The sequence below is a fragment of the Drosophila teissieri genome, chromosome 3R, assembly GCF_016746235.2.
Source record: "Drosophila teissieri strain GT53w chromosome 3R, Prin_Dtei_1.1, whole genome shotgun sequence".
NCBI lineage: Eukaryota > Metazoa > Arthropoda > Insecta > Diptera > Drosophilidae > Drosophila > Drosophila teissieri.
Genome location: NC_053032.1, coordinates 27,082,657 through 27,109,657, shown reverse-complemented (window position 1 = coordinate 27,109,657; position 27,001 = coordinate 27,082,657). Strand labels below are relative to the sequence as shown.

The window sequence follows — 27,001 nt, the reverse complement described above, 5'->3', positions numbered from 1 at the left end:
ATGGATGGGTAACACAAAAAAAAAAAATACGAGGAGATATAGGAGAAAAACTACGAGTGGGATGGAAAAAACATCTGCCCCTGATGGCACTTTAGTTAACGAAAAACAACAAAAGGTTAAAAATATATGCAAGCGGACTCCGGCTTCCCAATGCCCTATGCCCAATACCCAATACCAAATACCATCCAGAGTTCCATTCCCAATCCCATTCCACTCCATCGATAATGTCCAGCATCCGTTATGAAGAGACCGAAAAAAAAAGAAGGAAGTTGACAACAGCGTGTGCCTCACTGCCTGTGAATGTGAGTGCTAGTGTGAGTGTGAGTGTGGGGGTTGCACAGATACGATACGCGTGTCCTGGGATCCTGCACCCTGCCACACACCATATTTGCACTATAGAAAGTCCAGCCGCTGGACTCGTTTGGTCAGTTTGCTACAAACAATGCCGCCTTTCGTGCGGGCCACTCGATTGAATTCCCGATTTTGGCATCCTTTACTTTCTGTTTGCCCTCGAAACACATCCACCAGATGCCATCGTCCTCAAGTCAACAGTGAAATCATAGATGCCTGGGAGAGTTCGAAATCCAGGAAGGGTAAACTGAATGATTCAATCAGGGGGCACTCTTTAATTGATAGAAACAATCGAATTCAGCAGCCTCTGCTTATTCTATCTTATTAAATGTCTAGCTCACTAAAAGCTACTTATTTGTTATATGAAAGATAGGTTGTATTCGTAAACCCGTATGAACTCCATATAAATGCACCTTACAAGATATAGAAATCAAACACATGTCCTAGCATGGCTAAGTAGGCAAAATATCAAATTTTTTATTCATGATATTCCCCGTGAAAATGAGGGAAACCCTCCCTAATCGAGCCATCAAAACCAATCAAATCGTGGCCAAAAGTCAAAGCAACGCCTATTACACAATCCAAATAGAGGGAATTTCACGCAAAAAATGCGATTACCACCAATAAAAATATCACACAAAAAACACTCCTTAAAAACGAGCCAAAAAATCGAAACCCAAACTACCCAAAATTGAAATGCGGGGTGGGTACGGATAGCAAACCACCACCACCTCATAGAGGGTTGCAAAAAAAAGAACCGAATGGAAAACAATAATGGAAAGAACCATTTGGCAAATAGTTTCAATGGATCGATATTCTTCTTTTTTTGCGGAGGTTGAGGGATGAACTCGACATGTGAATAAAAAACAGGTAAGGTATAGTTTTCCCACTTTTCTTTTTGTAAGAGATACTTTTTTAGCAACATGTGTTTGGTGTGTCTTTGAAAAGATTTGGGATCTGGGAATCCTCTTTATTTGGCTTGGGTAAATCGACTTATTGGTCTTTTGTACCGGGTTCGAAGTGCAAATGTCAGCTGTAGCGAGATGGAGTGTAATGTGAGCAATTAGAGGACCCCGAAGATGATGTATCAGTATCAGGACGAAGGATATGGGGGGAGTATCATAGGTCTACAGGTGCTAAACGATACTCCCGATGCAAGTTGTCAGCACTTGAATGCTAGATGCTAGATGGGCGGATATGGGTCTCGAGTTTCCGTTACTGGTCCGCCGAGGAATCAAGTTCTTGGCAGCCCAGAGTCCTCCCTCCTCCGCCCATTTGGCTTGTGTCCTCGATTAAGGACATCTGGCAATCGCATTGCATGATTCACTCTCATTTTCAGCTGCCCTTCCCCCCCAGATTATTTCCCCCTTTTTCCCTGCAGGTGCTCATCCGACATCCATCAATAATTTTCCGATGTGTGCGACTACTATTTGGCAAAGTGAAGAGGCAAAAATGACTGCTTCGATTTGCCAAGGGTTTGGTTTACTTGCATTTTTCAGCTGGTCATTGTGGTTGACAAAAAGGATGTCGTTTCGCTTTTCAGAAAAGAGGGGAACTGATTTCCCTCTTGCTTTTCTCCGGAAAAATTGCAATAATTTTTGCTCTTGCCAAAAACGAAGGGAGTAACATCTGAATAAAAGGTGTTAAAATTTCTGCTTCAATGGTGAACCCTTTTCCATTATTTGGATTTTCTTTTGGTGGTTACACTGTGGTTCCCAAATGTTGCTAATTGGAACAGCTGCTTTTCATTTAATATTTTCAAAACGAAATATTATTTGACAAAATTTACAGAAATAACTAATCAATCATAGATGTAGAAATACATGCGATTCATTTTCATATTTGAAAACATCTTGCATACATTAAAATCGTACATGTGTCATGCAATTAGAATATAAATTAAAAATGTCGTTTTAACAGCCTTCTAGAAATTATCCTCTCACTCACTCCTTTCGTTTCACTGAACTTTCCCCCTGACGCCCTTCGCCATTTTGAAGTTTTTCCTGGTGAGGAAAACTCACCCCTTCAAACTCCATTTTATCCCTCGTGCTCAGCCACACTTCATAACCGTTTGTTGGTTTTATTTTTAAAAGTGTCGCACTCCAGTCCCCCAAAATCTAGTCCCTCTCATCGACTTTCGACGCAATTTAGGGGGCGTAATAAAAACAAAATGAAATTAAGGCGAGTGCACCCTTGAAAAGTGCCCGAAATGTTTTCATTTATTTTTGGATGCCCCCTAGGACGTCGCCCCCCCTTTCATCCAGAGGGGCCAATCACCGCGAAGGGATTAGAGGCTCTTTGGGCGTGTGGCACCGCAAGATCTTTGTCATTGAACTTGAAAAAGTGCCGAGGAGTCGAGGAGTTGAGGAAACGTGGAAACGTGCCGCAGACAACTGGCGAGTCGACCCTTTCATCGCATCTTAGGCAATCCGACATGAATAACCCGAGTGTGTATCCAAAAATAAAGTAAACATACTCACGCCATACTCCGTCGGAACCCTTTTTCCTTTGTATCTTTTTATCTCTCGCCTGTTGCATCATCGTCCTCATCATCGCCATCGCCATTGGATTTTACCCTCGTCAAGCATCGAGTACGAGCTCTCAAATTAACCACCAATAAAAAGGCAACACTTCATAAAATGTAAAAAAAAGGGAAGGGAAAACAACTTCCGTTTTTTCATTGTTTTCCCCTCCGGATCCTCGATCCCTCTCGCCTGTTGCTCCCCTTGGATATTTTTTAGGCCATTTCGTAATCGAGGAGTCGTTAGGTAAACACCCTTAATTTGATTTTTAGCGCCACTTAACAGGAGGGCACTTTTTATTTATCCCTGCTATATGCATATGGGGTGAGTTCTTTTTTGGGGAGGGTAAAAAACAAAGGCAGTACAAAAAAGTTGACATGGTAATTGGTGTATCGGATGCTCGAAATGAAGCCATTATTATGTAATTGACTTTATCGGAAATTGGAGGGGAGGGGAGTTTTTGAGGGGCGTGGTTTACTGTGGAAAAGGACGGTTTTTTTCACAGGGAGTATTTTTTACCAGCCTGTGGACTTGTTGTAGTATTTTATTTGTAGTCGTTATAGAGTAATAATTATCTTATATACAAATATAGCATGGTAGCTCATATGCAGATTGAACTATATATTAAAATTAGTTTTTATTGAATATGAAATGCTTAATACTTTTAGCTATTATGTACATTTTAGGTGCTTTTTAATGCTCACTGAAAATCGAAATGCAGTAATCTTAATGAAATTCGATTTTCCCTTACTACGGATCAGTAGTAAGCAATTCCTGGACCCCTTGGCATACTTCGGTCCTTATCTGCAGGCTGCGCCATTGTCCGCATAATGAATTCATCACATCGAATGCTGATCCTGGCTGCGATCGCAGGACTCGTCAATTGCCGAACAGAGGAGAGCCCAACAATTGAAGTGCAGCGAGCGGACGCAAATGCACAAAATTCAAATGTCATTCAAATAGCGGCTGTCAGGACAATGGCCACGCACGCGGTCAGGATCGAAGTGGGAGTCGGAGTAGCAGGAGGAGTCGGAGTCGGAGTATATGGTATAAAGGCGAAAGGTGGTTGAGGTCCTGAGAAGGATATTCGAGGAGTGGGAGAGGAGCCAGGCACGCCTGCATCTCATTTAGGGACTTCGGCAAATCTCTTCACTTCTGTTTCCCTCTTTTTTATGCACCTGAAAAAAAGCAGCAGGAATTGAACAAATAATAAGTTATCAATTTATAATTAAAATGAAAAATATTTTTATTTTACCTTTAATATTATTCTATTATCTTACTGATTAGTCTTGCCAGTTAAACATCTTAGTGGTTTTACCCCCATACCTGTTCACATTTAAACTTTCGTTTCTCTGCGTGTACGGCAATATCCTGGCACAGGATACATGTGCGTATATTGTTATTGTTTTCGAGTTCCATCCGGTTTGGCCTCAGCTGACTGACAGCCAGCGGCCGACAAGAACGGCTACAAAAACATTCCGCACTGCAGCCTCCAGTCAAAGGCGACGATGATGAGGACAAAATCGGACTGCCGGGTGAGGCATCAACTTCGCTTCCTTTCCGCCAAACCACAACAGATCCCCCATCGGTCCGTTCAGGTTTCCCTGCCGATAAGCGTGACATTTTCATATTGCCAGCGATCTCAATCTTAGTGCTCAATCAGAATTCAGAATTCAGATTTCCCAGTCAACCATGCGTCCCATTCATCCATTCTTTTGCAGCTTTGCCATTTCTGAGGCCAATCACACGCCGACAGGATTAGCAGAAGTGCTGTTTTTTATCTGGGCTAATTGGTCCGCTGCAGTCATTGTCCTTCTAAGCGGACAGCCATGAAATCAGAGTCCGATCATCCGATGGGCCAGCTCTGATACTCGTCCTGTCTCTAAAGATCCATTCTTACCTGGCTTTATTCTCCAGGGGCGTGCAATTGGCGTTAAATTCGAGCTGACATTTAGCTTGAGCAGTCGAGAGAAAGGACTTTCTTCTTTGATCGTGGATTATTTTTATATCTAAGCAGGCTCTAAGTGGCCTGCAAATTATTTGGTTGATAAAAGCATGACTATTTTCAAAGCCATTGATGGAGTTCATATGGCCAGCGGTTTGATTTCAGCAGCTGTTAAAGGAGTATGTGGTACCCCCTTTCCTTTGGGGGCATTACAAATTTCTCCGGGTCGAAAAATTAAGCAAGAACTACCAGAAATTAGGACATGACTCCATAACTCGCCAGTCGGGAGCCCGGGGCAGATGTCAAGCTGCTAAAGATCACACTAAACACAAATATCGCCCAAGGAGCTCAGCTCATTTGAATGAGGGCTCTCGGTTCCCGGGAAAGCAAACAAATTCCGATCCTCAAATCCCAAAGGAGCAGACATAAGAAAATCATTTGTTGCGGAAGGGGAAGGACTCCACGGGATCAACCCTAAGTCAAATGCCGAGCGAGCCGTTTCAAAAAATCTGAATGTCGCGTGTTGGCGCGTAAGATTTGTGTTTTCCGGGTTCGGCGTCTCGGAAAAATCGGGGTCACCCGAAGGATCGGGGTCTGGGGTCGGGGGTCGAGACTCAAGGCATCATAATAGGCTCATTTCCTTGCCTGCTCCTTTGGCTCCTGATTTTCTCTGAGCCTAATGGCGTAAACATTCAAGGGGAGCGTGCGTCGCGCACGCGCAACATTGCCTCACCCTGCGACCCGAGTCCTTGATCCTTCAATTCCTTGCCCTTCGACCCAGCGACCCTAACCTCATCCCGATTTCAATCTGCGCGCCATTGTTCAATTTCCTTGAGGATTTGCGCGTCTTATGATTGATTCAGTGTTTTGTAACGATTGTTGTTCCCATGATTTCTCCACGTCCACGATCACAATCTTGTGGCATTTTGTTTGGTGCATGATGAATCTTTGATGCATTCTCGTGGGTGTAACGTTTGGTTTGGAATCCTCTATTTGACAAATACTCAATTCATCTTTCTTGCAAAGGGTCGAATGAATGGAAAGCGAAGAAAAGCTGAAGCGAATGAAAAAGTATCGTTGAATGAAGCATGGAAAATGGTGAATAATACAGAATTTACCTCATAACATTTATACACCTTAATTCAAAAAAGTAAAAATTAAACTAATAATGGAGTATATTCAATTTCTGATACATAGTTAAACTTCAAACCAAATTTTATATAAATTAAACATTATTTGGAGGGTTATGTCATTATTTTCATTGTTGCATCCATCGCGAACACATGACATTGCAGCAGCAGCAACACATGATGCATGTGGCACATTTAGCACCTCCAATTCATAATGAATGAGTTAAGAGCATCAACAAACGAAGCACGAACATATAGGCGTGGGACTACCGAACATCGTACCTCGACACGGGTATGGATTGGGATTCGGATTCGGAATCTGGGTTGCCGTCGGAGGTGCTTGTTTGCCACGCCCGCATCTTGCAGGACATGTGTTAATCAAGCGGCAGCCTCGGCAGCGCATAACTCAGTTGCAGATGGACTAATTTTGGTGTAAGTCGGGTAATAAAGGAGGGACAAACCCAACACAGCTGCCCGAAGGACTAAAAATAGTTGGTGGCAAGGTGCAGGCTGCCTCACAATTTATGTGACAGAATTCTCATGTTTGCGCTTAATTTTTGTTTAATTTTTATGGGCGCCAAAAGAGGAGACGTCTGCTGCTGCAATGCTAACAGAAATACCCGGCCAATTTTGGCCATTAATACTGGCCGTATTCAGTTTGGAACAATGCGCTGGACAAAGAAGGTAACATGAGCTAAAAAACCAATAGAAGTAACAAAAATGTGACAGGCAATCGGAAGAAGACAAACAAATGGAGAATCCAGAGAAAAGCGCAATTGTTGCAGGATGACAATTGAATGCAATCCGGAAATGTCCTGCGTGGACAAGGATCGATGGCCATCGCCCAAGTGGATTTCATTTTCCCACTCAAAAGGTGAGTAAAAGAGAGTTCTACTCAAAAATAAAAATCTCTAGCTCACTGGATCCTCAAAGAATATAATTCCACCCCTATTTTAAAACTCCACTCACTTTGAGTTGAGATCGCTGCAGATTGAGTGAATATCTTTTGAGATACTTTTCCTTTGATTTCAGAACCCCAGGAGTTTTCCGCATTGGGCCAAACTTGACCTCTAAGACGACCTCAAAGATGCGAGTTGAGAGAAGCGCGCGCGTTGCTCCTTTTGTGTCCTTTGCTCGCATCCTTCGGGTCATCTTCTGACCTTTTCCTTATTTTTTTTGGCACCCGCTTGCCCTTTGTCCTTTGCCTTCGGGATCGCTGACAAAAGAGCTGGGGCATTGCAATAAATGTGATAAAGATTGTTTTTTGTCTTTCTGTGCAATTGCTTGGACACCGTGCCATAAATTGCCCGTAGACCGGTGATCACTGACCTTTGATCTGGGCTATCGTTGATCATCGACTAGGGATTTTGGTTTGCACGGAAATGCCTTGAATGATGCCTTAATTGTGGGACATGCAGCTGGAAGCGTCGGGTTCCATTGAACTGACCCTCAATTGTGGGTGTTTAACGTATGTTTTGCGCGACTTTAGGCGTAGTCTGATAATTTCTACACGTGTAACACCCTAATTTATTGCATCTCTATAAAAGAAATCTCGTCGATGGTTTGATAGAAGTAGTTACTCATTTTTACTTTTCTAGAACATCTCGCATTGCACCACTGTCAAACTTAAGAGAAATCTAGTGAAACTAATAACTCGTGTCAATTCAAATTATATTTTAGACCATAAGCTTATTTTTTTGTACAGATTTGGTCAGTTATCAGTAGAACTCGAACGTTACTGGTGGTGAGTCCAATGAAGATCAGCACAAAAATTATTGGAATTATACTTTTAGCAAGACTTCTTAAGGAGTTTGGTATGTACATAACTATCTATATTTATGACGATGGTTAAACAATCTTGTTCTCGATAAAGACGGAAAAGGAGACATTTCAGAGCTGGTAAGGGTTAGACCTAGCACATCTTCTAATTGCAATATAAAATATGTATGTTTTTAAAGGAATCTCTGGCTAAGACCGATGCAAAGTACACTGCCTTACTGAAGGAGATAAATGCCACTTTTCACAGCAGACCGACGCACATAAAGAAAAATGCGGAATTCGAAAAGAATTTCCAAACAGTTTTAATTGCATTGAACTTAAGCATGTACGACATAGCGACCAAAATTGATATCTACACTGATTTTACAGTTTATAATCAAATCCGAGTAGAACTCGAAAGGCAATTATTTAAAAAGACACAAGTGGCGGAGAGACTTTTGAAGCTGGAAAACCTTTTACCAAAGTGTCGCATCTTTTTTGGGAATCAGCAATTGCTACTTGTCAAAGGTTTCTATCAATCGAACCTAATGAAATTGGAAATATTGCATGATCCGAGTTCTGAGTGTGAAAATGTTGAACTGCAACAAATTTTCATCGTGCCAACTTCAACAACTCCCAAGCCACACAACTATGATACAGAGATTGTAAAAACTTTGGTCCAATATCATACGCGTCCATGGGGAAATAAGACATATAAGGAGTTTGACGAAAAAATATGGATACTTTTTATGGCCATAAACAGCGAACAGCAAAAATTTAAAAAGGATGCTTTAGTCACATTCAAAAAATATGACGAAGATCGCGCAATATTGGACAAAGCATTGGCCTTCCGCATTGGGGAATTTACAAAACAAATATCGAATGAAAAAAATCCATGCAAGGCACACCTAATTCGCTTAAAAAAAGAATTAGGACGTGCAATGCTTGCAACCATTAAGAAAAAGCACGACATTTTAGTCGAGTCGAACTATGTAAGGTCTTGCCTTAATAATAATAGAAAAGTGTATTCAGGCTTACACAATTGAATTAACATTGCAGATTTCAGATTGGTTTTATTTCACATGTGCTGGCTTAGTCTTAAAATAGTATTTTAGCACAAGGAATCTTGTGTTAAAAACAATACACTTAAGAACTTACGGGTTTCAATACTAAAATATAATTTGTAGACTTCGTACATAGTTATACCGTTCTAAACAAAAACTCTTTCAGTACCTAGTTAATTTTTACAGACTACTATTTTTTATTTACAGACTAATTTATTTTTGACTGCCTTGACTGGCAGACAATTGCTTTCGTATGCGAGCTTGCGCCTCAACTGGCCAGTTCTTTAGTTCTTCCTTGCCACAAGGCAGGCAAAAAGAGGCTGTGTAGTAAAAACTGCAACCGGGATCCTTGCACACCGACTTGGAGCAGATGGAGCACTTGGTGCCCAGTGTGATATAGTATTCCGGCTGTGTCTGCCAACGCGGTGGAGGTGGCTGAAAGGGATCTCGCATCACATAGTTATCCTCCGGGTACTCAACTCCTAGAGCAAAAGGCGGTTTCCGGCCAAAATAATGGACCATCTCGTGCATTTCACAGCCAGAGCAGTTGAACTCGATGCGTGCTATTCGTTCATCCGCCTCCTCGGGATCAATAGGCTTCTTTTCCTCTTCGGGAAGCTGTAATCGTTCAATTTCCTCTGCCTCATTGTCCACGACGAAGTCCTCATCGTCATCCATGATTGAGATTTTCTAAAAGACCAATAGAAAAACATAGAACTGGGCATCTTTTACGAAGACTAGTTACATTTACTACACTTATAACAATGGTATAATAACAAATAGTTGGTCAATTCAGTTCGTAGGTCACTCAGCGAACGCCATGCGACGCTTTCCAGGCAGATCCTCCGGCCACCATTCCGGACGTTCCACATAACAACGCTCGCCATCGATCATCAGCTCCGGACGGCCGTTGAGAACCTTCTCGATTCGCAACAGTGCAACACCATGCTTGTGCGCAAAACCAAAGACGCGTCCAAGCTTCGCTCCAGCCACAGAAGTTACGTCCTGGTTGGAACCCAAATCAATAGGAGCCGTCAACCGGATTGGCATGTATCGCTTGCGGATCACGCCCGAATGATGGACGCGGGCGGTCAACTCCTGGCCCACATAGCAGCCCTTTTGGAAGCTCACGCCATGTAGGTAATCTGCATTTGCTTCGAGAGGAAAACATTTGCCCGGAGGCAGTTCCGAGCAGCCCTCGCCCACTCCTTGCTTGTAGCGCAGCAGTTGATAGTTGTTATCGGGGGAGGCTGGTGTGGCGGACCCAAAGTCGACGAAACATTTGGATAGCTTGGCCCAGTCCATGTCGGTGGGGGCCAGGATGCGTGTGCCAAGGACGGGCAGCCTCGGGTCGAGGGACACAAATAAGTCTGGATGTGGATTTGGTACGGCCTCCGAAGCGTCCTTAAGGTTGAACATCACCCAAGTGGTATACTCGTCGTCCACACTGTCGACCTCAATGCGCCTGCGAACGCGGTAAGTGCGGAGGTGGCGTCGGAAGTCTGAGGAAGCCTCCCGATCGCACTCAATTAGGATTGTTTCCGGATTGTTGGTGCGGTACATGATTGTGTCGTACAGCAGCCTGCCCGCCTTGTTGAGGAAGTGGGCGTACATTGAGGCGGGACCCCCCGGTGAACGAATCCGGGCCACATCGTTGGTCGAGAGACCCTGCAAGAATGGCACAACCTCGGCCCCGTGGACGCGGATGAGTTCCCGGTTGCCCAGTGGCTCCAATGTGAAATTGCGTTGACTTAGGCCCACCGGACGGGCGTACGGAATCCTCATCTCATGGATATTACGTATGTGCTGGCGCACGGCGCGCAGAAACCACGGATTCGAACATCTATTCATGCTGCAAAATGGAGGCATCTGTTGCCTGCAATTGGTACTGGAAATGCCAAAGGAAATCGCTCTTACCTTGTGCAGGAAATTTGACTTAATTTATTCGATCGATCTAGCAGCAGAAACTTAAATTTAGTACTCAAAACAAAGTCGAGCAAGAGACTGATTTTTTGGCACCCGGTTCATAACATTTGGATTTGACAATTCGTTGGAGATGAGAGATTGATCCCTTTTATAACGTGACACGAATTGAGGTGCATTATATATATATATCGCAATACACATTGTTGGTGCTCTTACACTGGCATATGCAACAAACTAATTAAGTAATCTGCATGCCTAAAATTTCATTTTCTTTAAGAGTTTCAATTGTAATGCCACTTTTAGTTATCATATTAATTTCATTAATTGTCATAATTTCACGACACTTACCGATTTTTGCTTGCAGCCACGAAACTGTTTCACGCTCCCATCCCCAATCAGCTGTTCCTTATCGTGACTCCACATCATCTTGTTTTGCCTGGCCCATTTTTAGCACATTATACACGGAAAATCGGTATTTCGTGGCGCTGAGGGCGCAGCCACTCTGCTGGAAACAAGAAATTTTGTTTTAAACAAAACAAAATGAGTCAATATAGCCACGTTAAGTATACACAATCGCCGACGCCGTCGGTGGTTTCTGGCTACTCGAGCGCCTCGCGGCTCCATTCACCTCTTCCGCCGCCCGCTAACCACCGGAGGGACTGCCTCTCGGCGACCACCAAGAGCTACAAATACCTGCGACGTCTGCTTAAATTCAATCAGATGGACTTCGAGTTTGCCCTGTGGCAGATGCTCTATCTCTTTGTGGCACCCCAGAAGGTGTACCGGAACTTCAACTACCGGAAACAGACCAAGTCACAGTTTGCCCGCGACGATCCGGCCTTTCTGGTGCTCCTGGTCGTCTGTCTATGTGGTGAGTTCTCACACACAAGCTTTCACACGTCTCAGGGGAGGAGATCCCATCTTCATCGGTTATCATCTTGTTCCACATCTACAGACAGGAAACTAATCAGAACTTCTTTCTCTACTGTCTATATCAAACGGTTATCTTTATGTAAACATTAACTTATTTCATCAGTGTCCAATAAGATTACTACTACTATTGTATCCTCATATAGAAACATACCCCTTTTGAAAAAATCAAGGACAGACCGACTCATAATTTATTAATCTTTCAACAGTCACTTCCCTGGGCTTTGCGTATGTGCTGGGATTGTCCTTCTGGCAGAGCATCTCGTTCATCTTCTACGTGGTCTTTGTGGACTGTATTTTCGTGGGCATCATAATAGCGTCGTTCTTCTGGGCGGTGACGAATCGGTATCTGCGCACAAATAGTCTGGAGCCGGATATCGAGTGGGGCTATGCCTTCGATGTCCATCTGAACGCCTTCTTTCCGCCACTGATGCTGCTGCACTTTATCCAGCTGTTCTTCTACAACTGGCTGATCAGCCAAACGTGGTTCATCTCGCGATTTCTGGGCAACACCTTTTGGTTGATGGGCATGGGTTACTATGTGTACATCACGTTTCTGGGATACAATTGTAAGTTATATCATGCAGTAAAAAGTTCTCAAAATAATAAGTTTTCCTCCTGTAGGCATTCCGCATCTGAAAAACACCCGCATCATTCTCATTGCCCTGCCCATCATCTTTCTGCTGTTTCTGGTCGTCACAATTATTGGTTGGAACGCAACGATATCCTTTGTCAATTTCTACAAGTATCGCGTATATTAGTAATTTAACGTGCGTTGTAAATTATTCTGCGTTTAGTTGCTAAGCCACTATACTTCACTTATGACTAATAAACTAATTAATTTAGCGTTATCCAAACCATACAATTGCAATCTTACGTTTATACCATTACCATTTTGATAAAGTAGAAGGCATAGAATGGTGATAAGCTCTAAAAGATTTATCTTTCAACATTTTTTCGGTATTTTTATTCTACAAAATGGACAACAAATGCAATTACGCCAGCTGCTTGGGCTTAATGAAAGTGCGCTTGCGCTTGTTGCGTTTTCGCTGCAGCTCCAGTGTGTGCAATTCCGTGTGCACCTCGGCGAAGATCTCCGTTTGCTCCTCCTCGGGAATAGAGCTGCGGTAGTCCTTCATCATGTCGTACTTCTCCCATGGCTTTTGCAGCTTAGCCGCCGACAGACGATGCTTGTCTTTCAGATACTCATCGATGTTGGCCACACCACGCAGATTCTGTCGCTCCCAACGCTCCAGCCATGGACGCGGACGGAGCACCACCTTAATGTCGTTCACCGGCACCGGAGCACCGTCCTCGAGCGGTTCCGCTTCCATGTTCTCGTCAAAAGTACTGTACTCCGGAAGAGCGTCCCGTAGGTAAAGGAGACTGTCATCCAGTCGCTTCTCTAGCCGCAAAACCTCGACCTTCTGAATAGTAGGATCGTACAGCTCGTAGACCACCTCCATGCCCTGGTGATCGATCACGTTGCGAAGGATAAAACGAGCGCGGAGTCCACAGCGATCCCTATTGATACAAATGCCCACAAATCGACTGGTTTTTCCGGCGGCATGGGGATCGGAACTGGTCACAGCCAGCACAGATCCAACATAGAACTCGGGCAGATCAATCTGTTTGCGACGATCCAGCATGTCCAGTCGCTCCAGTTTTTCGCGCACAAGGTTGCGCCACTCCACCTTCGGATCGGGCAGGAATTCTGGGTAAACAAACCGATAATTTGCCGGAATGATGGGCTTCCGGTTCACTGGTGGAGTCGGCGTGGTTGGCGGAGCCTCTTTTTTCTGTTCCTCCTGATTTTCAATTGCATGTTCCGCAGTTTTCGTGGAGAAGGTGACTGAAAATACGTGTCCTGAATGTGTGGCACTACATAAAATATCTTTCCTTACCAATCCGCTTGTAGACACACTGCTGCGTCAATCTATTCAGCATAACTCTTGTGCTTAAGTTCATTTTTAATGGCTTTTGGGTTTCGCTGAAACAAATGAATGTTTAGATAATCATGCCGCACGATTATCAGCTGGCACCAGCGATGGCGATAGCAGAGTTATCGATAGTTTTTCAAATTGGAAGGGAACTGCCAACTTGTTAGTTTTTATTTTAGAATTAAATTAAATAATAAAATAAAACAAACATTTAATTTTAAAATTGTAGCAATATGCCTTAACTTAAACCAAAGCTAATATCTTATCTCTTATATCTTATATCTATACATTTTGTTCCCAACGCAAACCAAAAGTAAAGCTATAGCAAACCAAAAGCAAGGGTAAAGCCACTCCAAAGCAAACGAAAAGCAAGTTGACCCGCCATTTCACCTCTATAAAACATTTTTGCCTGATTCGAAAACAGAAAACTAAATTATATAGTTCGGCTTATATATTTTTATAAAAGATATTTTATTTTCATGATGTTAAGGATCAAATCAGCGAAAGTAATTAACAATCTTAGAGGGAATGGTATGGGTAATAGTAGAAGTAAGTAGTAACTGGGGGAATTCCTGTAGGCGGTAAATGAATGTAGCCAGATGACGACCATTTGAGTCTCGTCCCTTAATCCTTGAGGATCTGGTTGACGGCGTTGACGACATGGCGGGCGGAGATGCCGAACATATCGATCAGGACTGACGGAGGACCCGAACGTGGAACGGTGGGCACGTACAAGTGCTTGACCACGAAGTTGCGCTCGCCAGCCAGGGCACTCAGCACAGCTTCGCCCAGACCACCTTGCCTATAACGAGTGAAATAAAATCGGAGTTAGCAACGGATTACCATTGAAAGACTACAAAGAACACTTACTGGTAGTGATCCTCCACGACGACCACACGTCCTCCGACCTGCTTGCCGTGCTCGATAATCAGCTCGGCGTCCAAGGGCTTCACGGTGAAGGGATCGATCACACGGACGGTGATGCTGTTCTTCTCCAGCTGATCGGCGGCAGCCAAGCACTCGTACAAAGTGATTCCAGCTCCGATCAGGAGCACCTCGTCGGAGCTCTTTTGGCGCACCACCTTTCCGCGGCCAATGGTGAAGGGTTCGTCGTTGCCGTAGATCACGCAGGTGTTGGGTCGGGACGTACGGATGAAGCAGACACCCTTGGTGTTGGCGGCCAGTTCGACGGCACGCTCCGTGCTCACCGCATCAGAGGGATAGAAGATGGTGGCGCCCGGGATGGTGCGGAACATGGCAATGTCCTCCAGGCCCATCTGGGAGGGACCATCCTCACCGATACTGCAGCCGCAGTGGGAGCCCACAAAGTTAACGTTCGTCTGTGAGATGGCGCCCATACGGATCTGATCGAAGGCACGGGTGAAGAAAGTGGCAAAGGTGGACACAAAGGCGACTGTGCGACGACGGCAGGCGGCTCCTACGGCCACTCCCACAAGATTCTGCTCAGCAATGAAGCACTCAATGTAGCGTTCCGGGTCGAGGTTCTTCAGCTTGTCGGAGAAAGTAGAGTTCTTGGTGTCTCCGTCCAGGGCAACCACACGCTGGTTATTCTGGCCAATCTTGGCCAGAGCTGTACCATACGCCAATCGGGTGGCAATGGAATCACCCAGCTTGTAGGCGGGTGGCGAGCTCAACTTAATGTTGCTGATGTCGACATCGGGAGCAGCACCAGTCTTGGACACCGGCTTGGGGGCCAGTTTGACATCCTTGTTGACAATCAGTCCCTGCAGATGCTTCACCACTTCGGCGGCCTTGTCGCCCAGTGGCTTGCCGTGCCAGTTGTCCAAATCCTCGATATTGGGGAAGTCCTTGCCCTTGAAGGTCTTTGCAATGATGGCGGTGGGCTTGTTCTTGGTGATCGCAGCACAATGGAAAGCCTTGGTCAACTCCTCGACATCGTGACCATCGACAACGACAGCGTTAAAGCCGAAGGCCTCCAGACGATCCCGGTAAACATCCAGCTTATGCTGCAGGGAGGTGGCCTCCGACTGACCCAAGCGGTTCACATCGAAGATCACGCAAAGGTTGTCCAGTTTGTAGTGGCCGGCAAAGTGCAGCGACTCCCAGATGGAACCCTCGGCGGACTCACCATCACCGACGACCACATAGGTGCGATAGTCGGCCTTGTCGAAGTTCTTGCCCACATAGGCCATTCCAGCGCCGACGGCGACACCCTGTCCAAGGGATCCTGTGCCCACATCGATGAAGTTCAGACGAGGCGTCGGGTGACCCTCCAGATCGCTGTCGATCTTGCGCAGGTTGTTCAGATCCTCGATCGGGAAGAGACCGGCCTCAGCCCAAGCGGCATACAGAATGGGGGCGGCGTGTCCCTTGGACAGGATGAATCGATCGCTGGAGGGGTCGCGCGGGTGCTTCAAGTTCAGACGCAGCTGCTGGAAGAACAGCACGGACATGATCTCGGCGATCGAGGCACATGATGTGGGATGGCTATAAAGGGGAAAAGTGGGCCAAATATTAGATTGTAAAATAACATTGTGTTTGTAGTTCTAGGTTAAGGTAGGTGCCTATGAAACTAGAAGTCGACCTTAACGTAGGTAAGTGAAGGCCGATGTATAAAGGAAAAGTATAACTGAAAACTTTGTTTAATAAATGAAATCCATTTGTCTATTACAGCTTATCTTCACAGCCCCTATTCCCCCCTTTTTAAAAAAAGACTTCTGCAGTATCCAATTGCAAAGTTTATGTAAATAAGATAAGTTGGATTCTCAGAATTCAGTGTTCCCATGCGATCGTGTTCCGACAAAAAACAAAGATTCCAATAAAATCTGCAGAATCGCAGATCTGGCACAACTCCAACCGCAAATACACGCAACCCTAGACAAAAAGGGGGCTCGTCTTACCCCAGACGTATAAATAAACCAAATCACGTACATACATAAGTAAATACATATGCATGTACTGGTGTGAAATTTATGTTTGTTCAAATGTGAGTATATGTACATTAATCGCCATTCCTCACCGGTTTCTGTCCCTTGAACTTTTCTGATCCCCAAAAACAGCCTTTAAAACGAGATTCTTGGGTTACACGATGGTGTTGCATGGTGATCTTTGTTGATCACGTGTTTCTAGATAGTTCCCAAGTGCGTCCCCATTTCCTGCAACCATATCAAGAACTAATGAAGGTGATACGGAGTGTTAGCTGTGACCCGGCCCGCTTATTTTATCAGTTTTCAGTGATTTTCGATTATCATGCGGGGAACACACTTGAGCTGGTCACCTCTAATCGGTCATATCGTGGCCAGTGAGTAACCAAACGCGGCTTATCTCGTCGGCAGAGGTCACATTTAGAGCAAACAGAACAGATCTTATCTGGAACCGTCACAAAAAAAATGGAAAAACTAATGGAGGCGATAAAAGAGTATTCCTTATCAGCATACTAACTTTTTTATTTACTGTTGCAGTAATAATTTGATCGCGTCTATCCGAGATATAATTACATTAAAAGCCATAAGGTCGTAAATCTCAAGTGTAGGGGATCATTTCATTACTATTCCTATCCCTCTCATTCGATTCCCGTCACAAGCTGTGCTTTCCAACACTTGTATGTACATATGTACATATATAAAATGCCGCTTTTTGATATCTAAGTATGTTTGTTTGTACTTCATGTGGCTTTGTGTGTGTTTTTGGCGTTTTGAACGCCACGCACAAAACAAAAGCAAAAGAAATTAAAAAGCAGTAAGAGAAAAAGCTAATTTTCAAGGTTGTCTAAGGTCAAAAAATATTAGCTCACAATTTAAGGTATGTAGGTGAACGCGGCTTATCACTGAGCACGCAAACCGGGCAACAAATTCGCGAATTCACTAAAGCTATTGGACAACACGTGGCTCGGCAGCTGAATCTCAGGAGCAGAAGAGGGGTTACAAAAGGAACCGGTCTCCCTATATCTAACATGTTACATAGATACATAGCTGTATGCGTAACAGTTTTTAATAATAAATAATAATAAACAAATTCTTAGCCCCCTTTAAAAACTTTTTCGCACCCACCCTTGAAATGGAGGGGGTCACCTTTGAAGCAACAAGTGCAAGGTGCACAACTTTTGAAATTCGCAGCTATGTACCCACAAATATAAATATGCACACTTTAATTTGCTAATGGGCTCTCAGTTATTCGATAGCTTACCCCGATTTGGAGGCCTGGGTGGCGTTGATGGAGTGAATACGCAGCTTCTGGGCCAGATCTTTCAGATCCTGGACAGTCTTGGCTTCGGGCTTGTGGTACGACATCTTGCGAATACGAATGTGAATTGGATCCGAACAAATGCGGTTTTTAATATGTTGCACAACAACACTCGAAAGTTTCGGATTCGTTAGCCAAAGGGTGACTCCTCTATGTTTGCAAAAGACAGACAAGAGTATCGACGTGGTGGATGAGTAGCTGGAATCGGAGTTGTCAACGGACCACTGCTGCCGGCTTCTGGAAACGAACTGCTCTCGTCGCCGGCACCTCGGTCGCTTTTACGCTGTGGGGGCTCAATCTTGGGGAGCGGACTCGCAAAGTATCGGTATCGTTATCGTCTATGTGGAGTCGGACTGCTCTGGTCGCGCTTCAATCGTCGGCGCTGGAACGAGATGGATATATGTATATATAGACATCAGCTTTGTTCGCACCCCACCCTCTTATCTGGGTACAGCGTCGGGTGGATAACTAGTTACCTACGATGTGAAACCAAGGTCAAATAGTCTATCGCGGACTTTTTAACTTAATGCAAGAGATGGGCCTGAACTAAAACCATGAAACGGTATAGAATGTAATTACTATTGATATTAGTTTACGAGAATTTAGGGTCCTATTTATTTGACCGTCAGTATTACTTTCCCCTTCTTGCTCCTGAACAAAAGGCGAATTTGCCGTCATCGAAATTAACCTTCGATAGCTCAGTTGGTAGAGCGGTGGACTGTAGTTGGAAAAACATGCAATAGAAATCCATAGGTCGCTGGTTCAAATCCGGCTCGAAGGATCGGAAGATGTAATATTTTTTTATATTTGAATTATAATTTATATTTTATTATAATATTTTTTATTATTATTATAAGCTAATAAAAATAAAATAAGAAATAAATAGATGCCAGTAACTAAATAGAGGATATAATTAAGCAATTTGTGTAAGATGCCTGCGCTTTCAAACATGTTGGCCTTAGACTCTGTAGACTTACTGCAATGGACTCAATGGAGAAAGCTGACCACTTTTGTTTGACCCAAATAAGTAACAAAAGAAAGAAAAATAAATACGAAAACATGGTACATTTTGCTTGTGCGCATGCACAAAACGCGCATTGGCCAATTTGAAACTCAACCTTCGATAGCTCAGTTGGTAGAGCGGTGGACTGTAGTTGGAAAAACGTGCAATAGAAATCCATAGGTCGCTGGTTCAAATCCGGCTCGAAGGATTTTTTGTCGATTTATTTTTTTCCTTAATTTTAGAATTAAATATTTTATATTTTTTAAGGACCCGTATCCCGTAAAAAATATCTCTAAAGTATTTTGGTAATAAAAATAAGAAAATGCAATAGCAATTTAAAAAAGTACCCAAAATAAATTGTAGCTGGTTTAAAATCAACTGTGCAATAAAAAATTATTATTATTTTGAAAATATAGCAATTGTAAAAACAAGTGAAGAATTCACATGTCTTATTTTATTTGTATGTATGTATATCAAATATAATTAAATTTAAACTTAGCAGCAATCGAAAAGAAATGCATATATAAAATATGGCATAAACTGACCGTGACCTCAATCCACTAAAAAGACTTTAAAAACTAAAATATGCATTAATTTAAGCGATGGCCAACCAAAGTTTATTGAATAGTCGCGATTATCCGGATACCCGGTGCTTAGCCTACACCCCAGCACGCCCCCTTCGATAGCTCAGTTGGTAGAGCGGTGGACTGTAGTTGGAAGACATGCAATAGATATCCATAGGTCGCTGGTTCAAATCCGGCTCGAAGGATTTTTTGTCAAATTTTTTTATATACAAATTTAGAGTTTTTGTTTTAAATAAGCTAAGTTAATCCTTTTCGTTTTCACTTACCTTATACTTATACGATTTTTACCACACCTCAGTTATATTCGTTTAAATGTATCCACAAAAAATTTATAAGCGTAACTCCAAAGATTTTCAACTAATTTAGGATATATTTTGAATTATAGACTTTGTTGGCCTAAAACAAAAAGCACAACTTGATTTTTCTAGCACGGTTTACTCCCCGTTGTTAAAATATCAGAAGAGCCTTCTAAATGTGTTTTCAAAAATAAACATTTTTCTTCAATAATTTAGCGTGTTCTTTTATTCATTGATGCGTACAAGTCGATATATTTGTCACAAATACAAATAATTATGCAGATCCAAGTGTTAGAACGGACTTATGAATATCAACTTTTGCTTTACCGCCTTAAAGAGTCAACCAATGCATAATTTAGTTAGCAAAATAGTTAACGTTAACAATAGTTACTTTCAAATATACACTAGTTGCCCTCAGTGTTCGACCGTCTTAGTGTCAATCTTTTGGTGCAACCTTTTCTACGTTAAATACGAATTTATAAAAATAGGCAATATATTTGTATTCATACACTTATGGTTGCTAATCGGTAATTAGATCTAAACAACATTATGTCTTTGTGCACACTTTTCGACCAAGTACAGTGAAAGCTGCTGCGAGTGCACAATCTGTTTGAGTTGGCAGCACATTGATCAGCTCAGCTAAATGGTAACGTTTATTTATAGTATTGTACAAGCGGGTTCCAAATAAATTACAAAATAATTGCATCAACAAATTAAAACAAATGCTTACAAGGGATGTACAAAAATAAGTTGAATTGTTTTACGACGCTAGCAAAATAAATTACAATCAAACAAATTAAATATCACTAGCTAAAAAGCGTTTCAGGAGCGTACAAAAAACGATAATAAATTATAATACAAAATCGATGAGTGGTCGTTGATTAGCTTAGACTCAGTCCAGGGCAATGCCCTGTATCCAGGCGCTCAGATCACTGCCGTCCGACTCCATGATGATTTCGTCTGGCTCATCGCTCGCCAGCAAATGCTGCGCTGCCGTCCGCCCGCTCAAATAGGCTCCGTGTACGGTAGAGTAGAAGCTGGAATGGGTGTGCTCTCCGGCAAAAACTATGGCGGGCTGGAAAAACATAATAAAGTAAGAAACAAAGATGGACGTAAAAAGTCTATTAAACCGACCTTTATAGCCTGAGGCGTGGCATAAAGGGGCTGGGCAAGGTTTTCGATGTCCTCCTGTGTTGCCCCCACTGGTATTGACGTGTATGCCCCACCGGTAAAGTCCTGCGACTTCCAACTGGTGCTACAATGAGATTTTTCATTAAAAGACAACTTTTTTAACAAGCAATGCTTCGTTGCCTTACCAAACACATCGCTTTGGCTTGGGCACGTAAGGATCCTGCAGGAAATTCCTAAGTATTTCCGTGCACTTTTCCGCCACTGCCTTATGGTCGAGCGTCTCCATGTATTCCGCCTCCCGGCCCGAAACCCAGCCCAAGAGCAGCGTGTCCGTCACCTTGGCAAATGAATATATCTTCTTGAACCAATTCTTACTGAGATACTCTTCGCTGGCTAGCTCCTCCTCGGAGCTGTTCATATCCCGCTTATCGTCGTCCCACAAAAGCATAATCTCTGATATATCGGCACTGAGGAACGGTCGCTCGTACTCCAAGAAGATCTTGTCCACGGTGCCGAACATGAGATTCTCGATGGACTCCTGTTTGTACTGCGGCAGCACAGGGTCGAAGAGAGCGCGATGGGTGTTTTTCAGTACGCCTAGCGGTATGGTGCATATCACATGGGCTGCATGGAACACTCGACCATCCTCGCAATCTATGCGCACGTTGCCTGCAGGAAAATCACAATTGCTGCTGGTGTTGGACTCCACGGAGGCGCCACGAAGTTCCCCCGTCGGCACTTCCGTCACCGTTCGTTCAGAGTCATCCGAGTGCTCGTCTTCCGAGTTCTCGTCGACCGTCTCCAGTCCAGTGAAGGTCTTTTTTCGCTTCCAGTGGATTTTCTTCACCGGACATTTGGTCAGGATGGACTGCTTGGGTATCTGAGCACCCAGCGGTCGCAGAATAGAGCTGTATCCAGTTGGCAACACTATATTGCCACCTTGTAGCTCGGTGTAGCTGCCTAAAATTAACAATATATTAAATATATATTTTAATTTTTTTTAACTTAGACTTACCAAGTTCGAGGAGATCCACCTCGTTCATGTTATTGCAGCCGGTAATGCAGGTCTCTCGCTTGAGCAGGCAGTTAAATATGGATTGCTTGAGGCGTTTTTCCTTGGGATCCTGGACCTCGCTCAAGTAGATTTCGATCTCATAGTTAATGTGCTCGCCCACGCTGTGTATATCCGGTGGCGGGCTGTACTGACACAGGAAATACTCATCGCAGCGCCTCAGAAAGCAGACGTACGCCTCGTAGATCTCCTGAAGTATATTAAAGGGCACCTGGTGCCCGTCCTCCGTGGTGGCCACCACCTTGTGCGGTTTCGGTACGTTCACCACGCTGACTAGACCATGTTGCACGGCCAGCTCAAAGATGGGATTGCCCAAGACGCCGTGTATCCAGTTGGCGCCAAGTTCAACCTGTGATATTAAAGTGAGATTGTTTAGAAGTATTTAAGTAGGTAATTTTTAGGTATGTCTAAGATAAGTAGCTAAAGTTAAGCATTTTAACTTTCTAGTAATAAAAAGATAAGAACTGACCTACATATACTAGATTATTTAAGGGGCGTAAGTAGTAAACGAGAAGTGCATCAGACAATATAGAAAACTGGAATAATAATACTATGTACACTTTTCAGTCCTATAACTAAGACTACGTGATCGTTAACCCGTGAGTTTTTTAGGGCATTGCACTGGATACGTCATCGTTGGCTTAACTCAGAAAAAACCCCTATCTTATCTGCCAAACGTTGCCGAAGAAAGTTGTATAACAAATTCCTTGATAAAGTGCCGCCAAACCGGTCAAAACTATGCAAATAAACGCAATGAAAATCGTGAGTAGAAATCACGACGGATGCAATTACATGAATTACCCTCAAGTAAGCATATGTAACAAATGAAACTAACAATAGGCAAATAGGGAACAGGAACATGTATAAAAATAGCTTTAATGAAAAGCGTAAACAGCTGACCGACTGCGCAGTGCTTGGAAAAATCTATAATCAACTGACTGGGGCGATGAATCTGTTACAACATGCTCGTGGTTTTTCCGTGGTCGGAAGTGTTTTCCTTTTAACGCCATATGGTCCCATATGATGGTTTGTTTTGGTTCTTGGACTTGAGGAGGTTATATAACAATAAGTACCTTCTGATTATTGCTGAGCGGTATGGACACTATGCGTCCGCCCACCCGGCCCCGTGCCTCCAGAATAAGGAAATCCTCACAGCCGTTTTGCAAAAGGTGATTGGCAGCCGATAAGCCAGCCATTCCGGCTCCAATGATCACGATCTTGACGTTGGTATTATTCCCTGCAGTTTGTGGCTGATCCCCGGTTCCAGCAGCCCCAATAGTGGCCATTCCCTCCTCCGTGGGCGAGGGAGCGGGTGTTACGGGCTCCTCCTTGTCGCCCATTGCTACACTTTGGCTTCTATGTACATAAGCGATTTAATTGTGGATCTCCGGTGTTTATTTATTTTGGTCTAGTGTCTATCACGCCTCATTTCACTTTTTCTGCTCGTTTTTTCGCTTGGCGAGTCGCGCGACTGTTTTGACGTTTATTTGACAGCAGGTTTATGGGTTGGGGGAGGGAGCAGTGAACAGCTGTTCGATTGGTTTGTAAATATGCAATTATTTATGGCAAACATTGTGTTATAACAGTTTCACTTTTGGGTATGGCAGTTTGACAAACGCTTCTTTGTGAAAAACTGATTTTAATTGAAAGTTTAGGTCAAAGTTTAACCACAGCTGTTGGTTACGGTGTTGCCACACTTGAAGTTTGCGAAGGTAAACAAGACAACTGTCATTTTGCAGCACTGAATGTATCGATACTTCAAGAACTGTGATTTCATAAAACGTTTGTTTTAAATATAGTTTGGAAATGCTATGTAAAGATGATCATCAAACAGAATAGTAAAATATTAATAGTGAACACATTTCGCGATATAGATATATAAAATTTAATTAACACTTTTAAAATGATTCGAAGCATTGAACCATAGACTAATTAATTTGATTTTATTGAGACACAACCATATTTATTTGAAATTATTTCAAATTAAACAAAGCAGTAATCATTTTAGGTCGCCCGATAAGCCACTGACTATCGACCACCTGCCAGCACTAACAGAGCTGCCAGACAGTTCCAACGACCTGTGTACACAAATTACTGGTGGCACAGATAAAGAAACACAATTCCTGTAAATAATTGCTTGAGATGTGCAAAGCAATGACTTAATCGCGACTAAAAAGCGAGCGATGTGATTAACCAACGAATTGGACTACGAAAACGCCCGCAAGATGGCCGACACTTACTGCCTGACGAACTTTATTGATTTTTCGCTGTCGCTGTCGCTGCCGCTGAAACACCACAATCGCATCAAGGTGAGAGCAAGCCACTCCAATCGAATCTCACCCGTAATTTGATAGCAGGCCACCCACTAATGCCTCCCCTTCCTCCCTGCAGTACACCTGCTTCGACATCTCCGACAGCTATATCATATTCGGGGCCTCATCCGGATCGCTGTATCTGTTCAATCGGAACGGCAAGTTTCTGCTCTTGATACCGAACAAACATGGAGCAATCACTAGCCTCAGCATTTCGGCAAACAGCAAATATGTGGCTTTTGCGACCCAACGTTCGCTTATCTGTGTGTACGCCGTGAATTTGTCCGCCCAGGCCACGCCGCAGGTGATCTTCACGCACCTGGACCAGTCCGTGCAGGTGACCTGCATCCACTGGACGCAGGATGAGAAGCAGTTCTACTATGGCGACTCCCGCGGACAGGTCAGCCTCGTGCTGCTCTCCTCGTTCATCGGACACAGTCTGCTGTTCAACATGACAGTGCATCCGCTGCTCTACCTAGACTCTCCCATCGTACAAATCGACGATTTTGAGTCCCTACTGCTGGTGTCCAACTGCTCCAAGTGCATTCTGTGCAACACAGAGTACGAGGAGTACAAACAAGTGCGTTCTGATACTTACCAATCGATTACCTTCTAACCTTATGTCCAATTATTTTCAGATTGGTAACCGTCCGCGGGATGGAGCCTTTGGCGCCTGCTTCTTTGTTTCTCCGCAGGAGTCTTTGCAGCCATCTCGGATCTACTGCGCCCGACCAGGCAGTCGTGTGTGGGAGGTGGACTTTGAGGGCGAGGTGATACAGACGCACCAGTTCAAGAGCGCCCTAGCCACCGCACCTGCCAGGATTCAGCGACCTGGTAGCGGCACAGACGAACTGGACGCCAATGCCGAGCTGCTGGACTATCAGCCGCAGAATCTACAGTTCGCTAAGGTCCAAAAGTTGAACGAGGACTTCCTGCTGGCCTATACAGAGCTGGGACTATATGTGTTTGATATTCGACGATCGGCGGTGGTGCTGTGGTCCAATCAGTTCGAGAGGATCGCCGACTGCCGCTCCTCGGGTTCGGAGATCTTTGTGTTTACGCAGTCTGGCGCGCTTTATAGTGTCCAGCTGCAGACGCTGCAGTCGCACGCAGTTTCTCTGATACAACAATCCAAATTGCTGCCTTGCGCCAATCTACTTCGCCAGCATGTCCGATATTTTGCGGACAAGGCTCGTGAGGATTACGAGCTAAAGCAGTTAAATCCACTGAAACAGCACCTCATCGAGAGGCAGGAGTACGAGCTGCTGAACGATATATCCGTGATATTTGATGCCATAACTCAGTGCACAGGCAGTGCTTTGGATACGCACAGTTCGGGAGGCAGTTCGGCCACCACTGAACGGAGTTTGAGCGGAGGAAGTTCATCGAGAGCTCCGCCAAAGGGAGTGTACGTGCTGGAAAACGCATTTTGTGACAACTTGAAGCAGCCTCTCAAAACGGGCCACTTCAAGGATGCCCTGCTGACGGTAACTGGTAAATTCGGCAAGAACATCATAAAGTACAAGTTCAATATTTTCGCCGAGGAACAGCAGCAGTTGGTCAGAGAACTAATTCCAGCCAGCGAGCGTTCTCTACCCTTCAAGGACATCAAAGCACGCTACGAGTCGGGAAGCGAGGACCAGGAGGAGGAAATTGTAAAGCGCTGTAAAAAGCCGGTACCCCAGGCCCCACACATCAGTCCCGAGGAGAAGACCCTTTACAACCTCTACCTGATCGCCAAGAGCGCCAAGTTTAGCCGGACGCAGTGCGTCGATCGCTATCGAGGTGTCTTCGACGAGTATGCTGCTGGAGAGCTGGTGAATCTGCTCGAGAAACTAGCCCAGGTGATGGTGGAGCATGGTGATACGCCTGACCAAGCGCAACGCCACTGCTACGAGATGTATTTCGATTACCTGGATCCGGAGATGATCTGGGAGGTGGACGATGCTACGCGGGATCACATAGCTGCCGGCTTTGTGCTGCTCAATGCCCCGGAAAATGCAGAGATTGTGAAGTGTGAGCATTGCTCGTTCCCACTTCGCTTTGATACCTCCTGCCAGTATCATGAGCTTGGAGCAGTGCTCCTACGTTATTTCTGGTCCCGTGGAGAGCAACTTAAGTGCTTCGATGTGGTTCAATCCGTGCCGGCACTATTAGACGTGTTAGCCAAATTCTACTTGGCCGAACAGAACCTCACCAAGGTGGTGGCCATCGTCCTCAACTACGGGCTGCCGGAACTACTGGCGGACGTGGGCAAGCAACTGAGCGTTGGCGCATGGGGTCGCTGCTTTGAACAGTTCGTGGAACTGCAACGCGGCGGGCGACTGGTGTGCGCCAATTGCGAGTGCATCTCTGGCGTGGAACAGGAGCAGTTGGGTCGGCATTTCTTCTACAACTGGAATTGTTTCCTCAACATCGCATTGGACCACATGTCCGCCGGGGATACGTTGGCGCTGATCTTCAAGTGGAGCTCATACATTCCAAACGACGCTATCGACCGGGAGTTCTACTCCCGCTGCCTGCTCAAGGGCTAAACGATCTGGATAATATTATATATACATACATACGATTATAGCCATATTTATTGTTCCACTAACTAATCTCAAGCTAAGGCCAATACCAAAAGCATTTATTCTATATAAACATGTACACCCACAATATGTATATTCTAAAGACGGAAGTGCATGAATATATTCCAGAGTTTGAAACTTCGTATTTCAGTTTTCTTTGGTAGAGTTGAAGAGAATTTGAATATGGTCTTTGTCCACATATTCGAATTCCTTCTTTACCGCTTTAATTTTTAAAGTGAATCC

General features: G+C 44.2%; 9 protein-coding genes and 3 non-coding genes across 16 annotated transcripts; 7 read left to right on the top strand and 5 right to left on the bottom strand.

The window, feature by feature from the left end:
- The first annotated feature begins 2,560 nt into the window (after nucleotides 1–2,560).
- LOC122618941 lies at nucleotides 2,561–2,821 on the top strand. The gene has a single exon (XM_043795534.1). It carries the CDS (start codon nucleotides 2,561–2,563, stop codon nucleotides 2,819–2,821), a length of 261 nt encoding a protein of 86 aa, XP_043651469.1.
- Nucleotides 2,822–7,675: 4,854 nt separating this feature from the next.
- LOC122620918 lies at nucleotides 7,676–8,767 on the top strand. The gene is made up of 3 exons (XM_043798601.1): nucleotides 7,676–7,762; nucleotides 7,822–7,847; nucleotides 7,907–8,767. The coding sequence occupies exons 1-3, from the start codon at nucleotides 7,702–7,704 to the stop codon at nucleotides 8,750–8,752; spliced, it is 933 nt and encodes a 310-aa protein (XP_043654536.1). The 5' UTR covers nucleotides 7,676–7,701; the 3' UTR covers nucleotides 8,753–8,767.
- On the bottom strand, nucleotides 8,754–10,836 carry LOC122620921 (cysteine-rich DPF motif domain-containing protein 1). Of its 3 annotated transcripts, none has more exons than XM_043798604.1 (2): nucleotides 10,688–10,836; nucleotides 8,754–9,460 (listed from the first exon to the last, which is right to left on the bottom strand). In XM_043798604.1, exon 2 carries the CDS (start codon nucleotides 9,446–9,448, stop codon nucleotides 8,984–8,986), a length of 465 nt encoding a protein of 154 aa, XP_043654539.1. In that variant the 5' UTR covers nucleotides 9,449–9,460; nucleotides 10,688–10,836; the 3' UTR covers nucleotides 8,754–8,983. The 3 variants fall into 3 exon arrangements, with proteins under 3 accessions (XP_043654539.1, XP_043654540.1, XP_043654541.1); XM_043798605.1 differs by lacking the exon at nucleotides 10,688–10,836 and adding an exon at nucleotides 9,522–9,650; XM_043798606.1 differs by lacking the exon at nucleotides 10,688–10,836 and adding an exon at nucleotides 9,516–9,630.
- LOC122620917 (putative transferase CAF17 homolog, mitochondrial) lies at nucleotides 9,497–10,838 on the bottom strand. Of its 2 annotated transcripts, none has more exons than XM_043798600.1 (2): nucleotides 10,688–10,838; nucleotides 9,497–10,622 (listed from the first exon to the last, which is right to left on the bottom strand). In XM_043798600.1, exon 2 carries the CDS (start codon nucleotides 10,619–10,621, stop codon nucleotides 9,575–9,577), a length of 1,047 nt encoding a protein of 348 aa, XP_043654535.1. In that variant the 5' UTR covers nucleotide 10,622; nucleotides 10,688–10,838; the 3' UTR covers nucleotides 9,497–9,574. The 2 variants fall into 2 exon arrangements, with proteins under 2 accessions (XP_043654535.1, XP_043654534.1); XM_043798599.1 differs by having other exon boundaries at nucleotides 9,497–10,639; nucleotides 10,688–10,814.
- A 280-nt stretch (nucleotides 10,839–11,118) lies between these two features.
- Nucleotides 11,119–12,488, top strand: LOC122620920 (protein unc-50 homolog). The gene is made up of 3 exons (XM_043798603.1): nucleotides 11,119–11,567; nucleotides 11,836–12,195; nucleotides 12,251–12,488. The coding sequence occupies exons 1-3, from the start codon at nucleotides 11,237–11,239 to the stop codon at nucleotides 12,385–12,387; spliced, it is 828 nt and encodes a 275-aa protein (XP_043654538.1). The 5' UTR covers nucleotides 11,119–11,236; the 3' UTR covers nucleotides 12,388–12,488.
- Nucleotides 12,489–12,544: 56 nt separating this feature from the next.
- On the bottom strand, nucleotides 12,545–13,674 carry LOC122620919 (39S ribosomal protein L19, mitochondrial). The gene is made up of 2 exons (XM_043798602.1): nucleotides 13,531–13,674; nucleotides 12,545–13,478 (listed from the first exon to the last, which is right to left on the bottom strand). Exons 1-2 carry the CDS (start codon nucleotides 13,592–13,594, stop codon nucleotides 12,622–12,624), a joined length of 921 nt encoding a protein of 306 aa, XP_043654537.1. The 5' UTR covers nucleotides 13,595–13,674; the 3' UTR covers nucleotides 12,545–12,621.
- Nucleotides 13,675–14,018: 344 nt separating this feature from the next.
- On the bottom strand, nucleotides 14,019–18,118 carry LOC122620995 (transketolase-like protein 2). Its single transcript, XM_043798707.1, has 3 exons — nucleotides 17,734–18,118; nucleotides 14,437–16,035; nucleotides 14,019–14,368 (listed from the first exon to the last, which is right to left on the bottom strand). The coding sequence occupies exons 1-3, from the start codon at nucleotides 17,835–17,837 to the stop codon at nucleotides 14,191–14,193; spliced, it is 1,881 nt and encodes a 626-aa protein (XP_043654642.1). The 5' UTR covers nucleotides 17,838–18,118; the 3' UTR covers nucleotides 14,019–14,190.
- Nucleotides 18,119–18,477: 359 nt separating this feature from the next.
- Nucleotides 18,478–18,571, top strand: Trnay-gua. Its single transcript has 2 exons — nucleotides 18,478–18,514; nucleotides 18,536–18,571. It is a non-coding gene; the product is annotated as a tRNA-Tyr (tRNA).
- Nucleotides 18,572–18,907: 336 nt separating this feature from the next.
- Trnay-gua lies at nucleotides 18,908–19,001 on the top strand. The gene is made up of 2 exons: nucleotides 18,908–18,944; nucleotides 18,966–19,001. It is a non-coding gene; the product is annotated as a tRNA-Tyr (tRNA).
- A 468-nt stretch (nucleotides 19,002–19,469) lies between these two features.
- Trnay-gua lies at nucleotides 19,470–19,562 on the top strand. Its single transcript has 2 exons — nucleotides 19,470–19,506; nucleotides 19,527–19,562. It is a non-coding gene; the product is annotated as a tRNA-Tyr (tRNA).
- Nucleotides 19,563–20,308: 746 nt separating this feature from the next.
- On the bottom strand, nucleotides 20,309–23,560 carry LOC122620062 (peroxisomal N(1)-acetyl-spermine/spermidine oxidase). Its single transcript, XM_043797341.1, has 5 exons — nucleotides 22,950–23,560; nucleotides 21,820–22,225; nucleotides 20,990–21,764; nucleotides 20,808–20,928; nucleotides 20,309–20,748 (listed from the first exon to the last, which is right to left on the bottom strand). Exons 1-5 carry the CDS (start codon nucleotides 23,214–23,216, stop codon nucleotides 20,566–20,568), a joined length of 1,752 nt encoding a protein of 583 aa, XP_043653276.1. The 5' UTR covers nucleotides 23,217–23,560; the 3' UTR covers nucleotides 20,309–20,565.
- Nucleotides 23,561–23,939: 379 nt separating this feature from the next.
- On the top strand, nucleotides 23,940–26,896 carry LOC122619641 (Hermansky-Pudlak syndrome 5 protein homolog). Of its 2 annotated transcripts, XM_043796694.1 has the most exons (4): nucleotides 23,940–24,185; nucleotides 24,268–24,768; nucleotides 24,827–25,675; nucleotides 25,742–26,896. In XM_043796694.1, the coding sequence occupies exons 1-4, from the start codon at nucleotides 24,102–24,104 to the stop codon at nucleotides 26,720–26,722; spliced, it is 2,415 nt and encodes an 804-aa protein (XP_043652629.1). In that variant the 5' UTR covers nucleotides 23,940–24,101; the 3' UTR covers nucleotides 26,723–26,896. The 2 variants fall into 2 exon arrangements, with proteins under 2 accessions (XP_043652629.1, XP_043652628.1); XM_043796693.1 differs by having other exon boundaries at nucleotides 24,827–26,896.
- The last annotated feature ends 105 nt before the right edge of the window (nucleotides 26,897–27,001 follow it).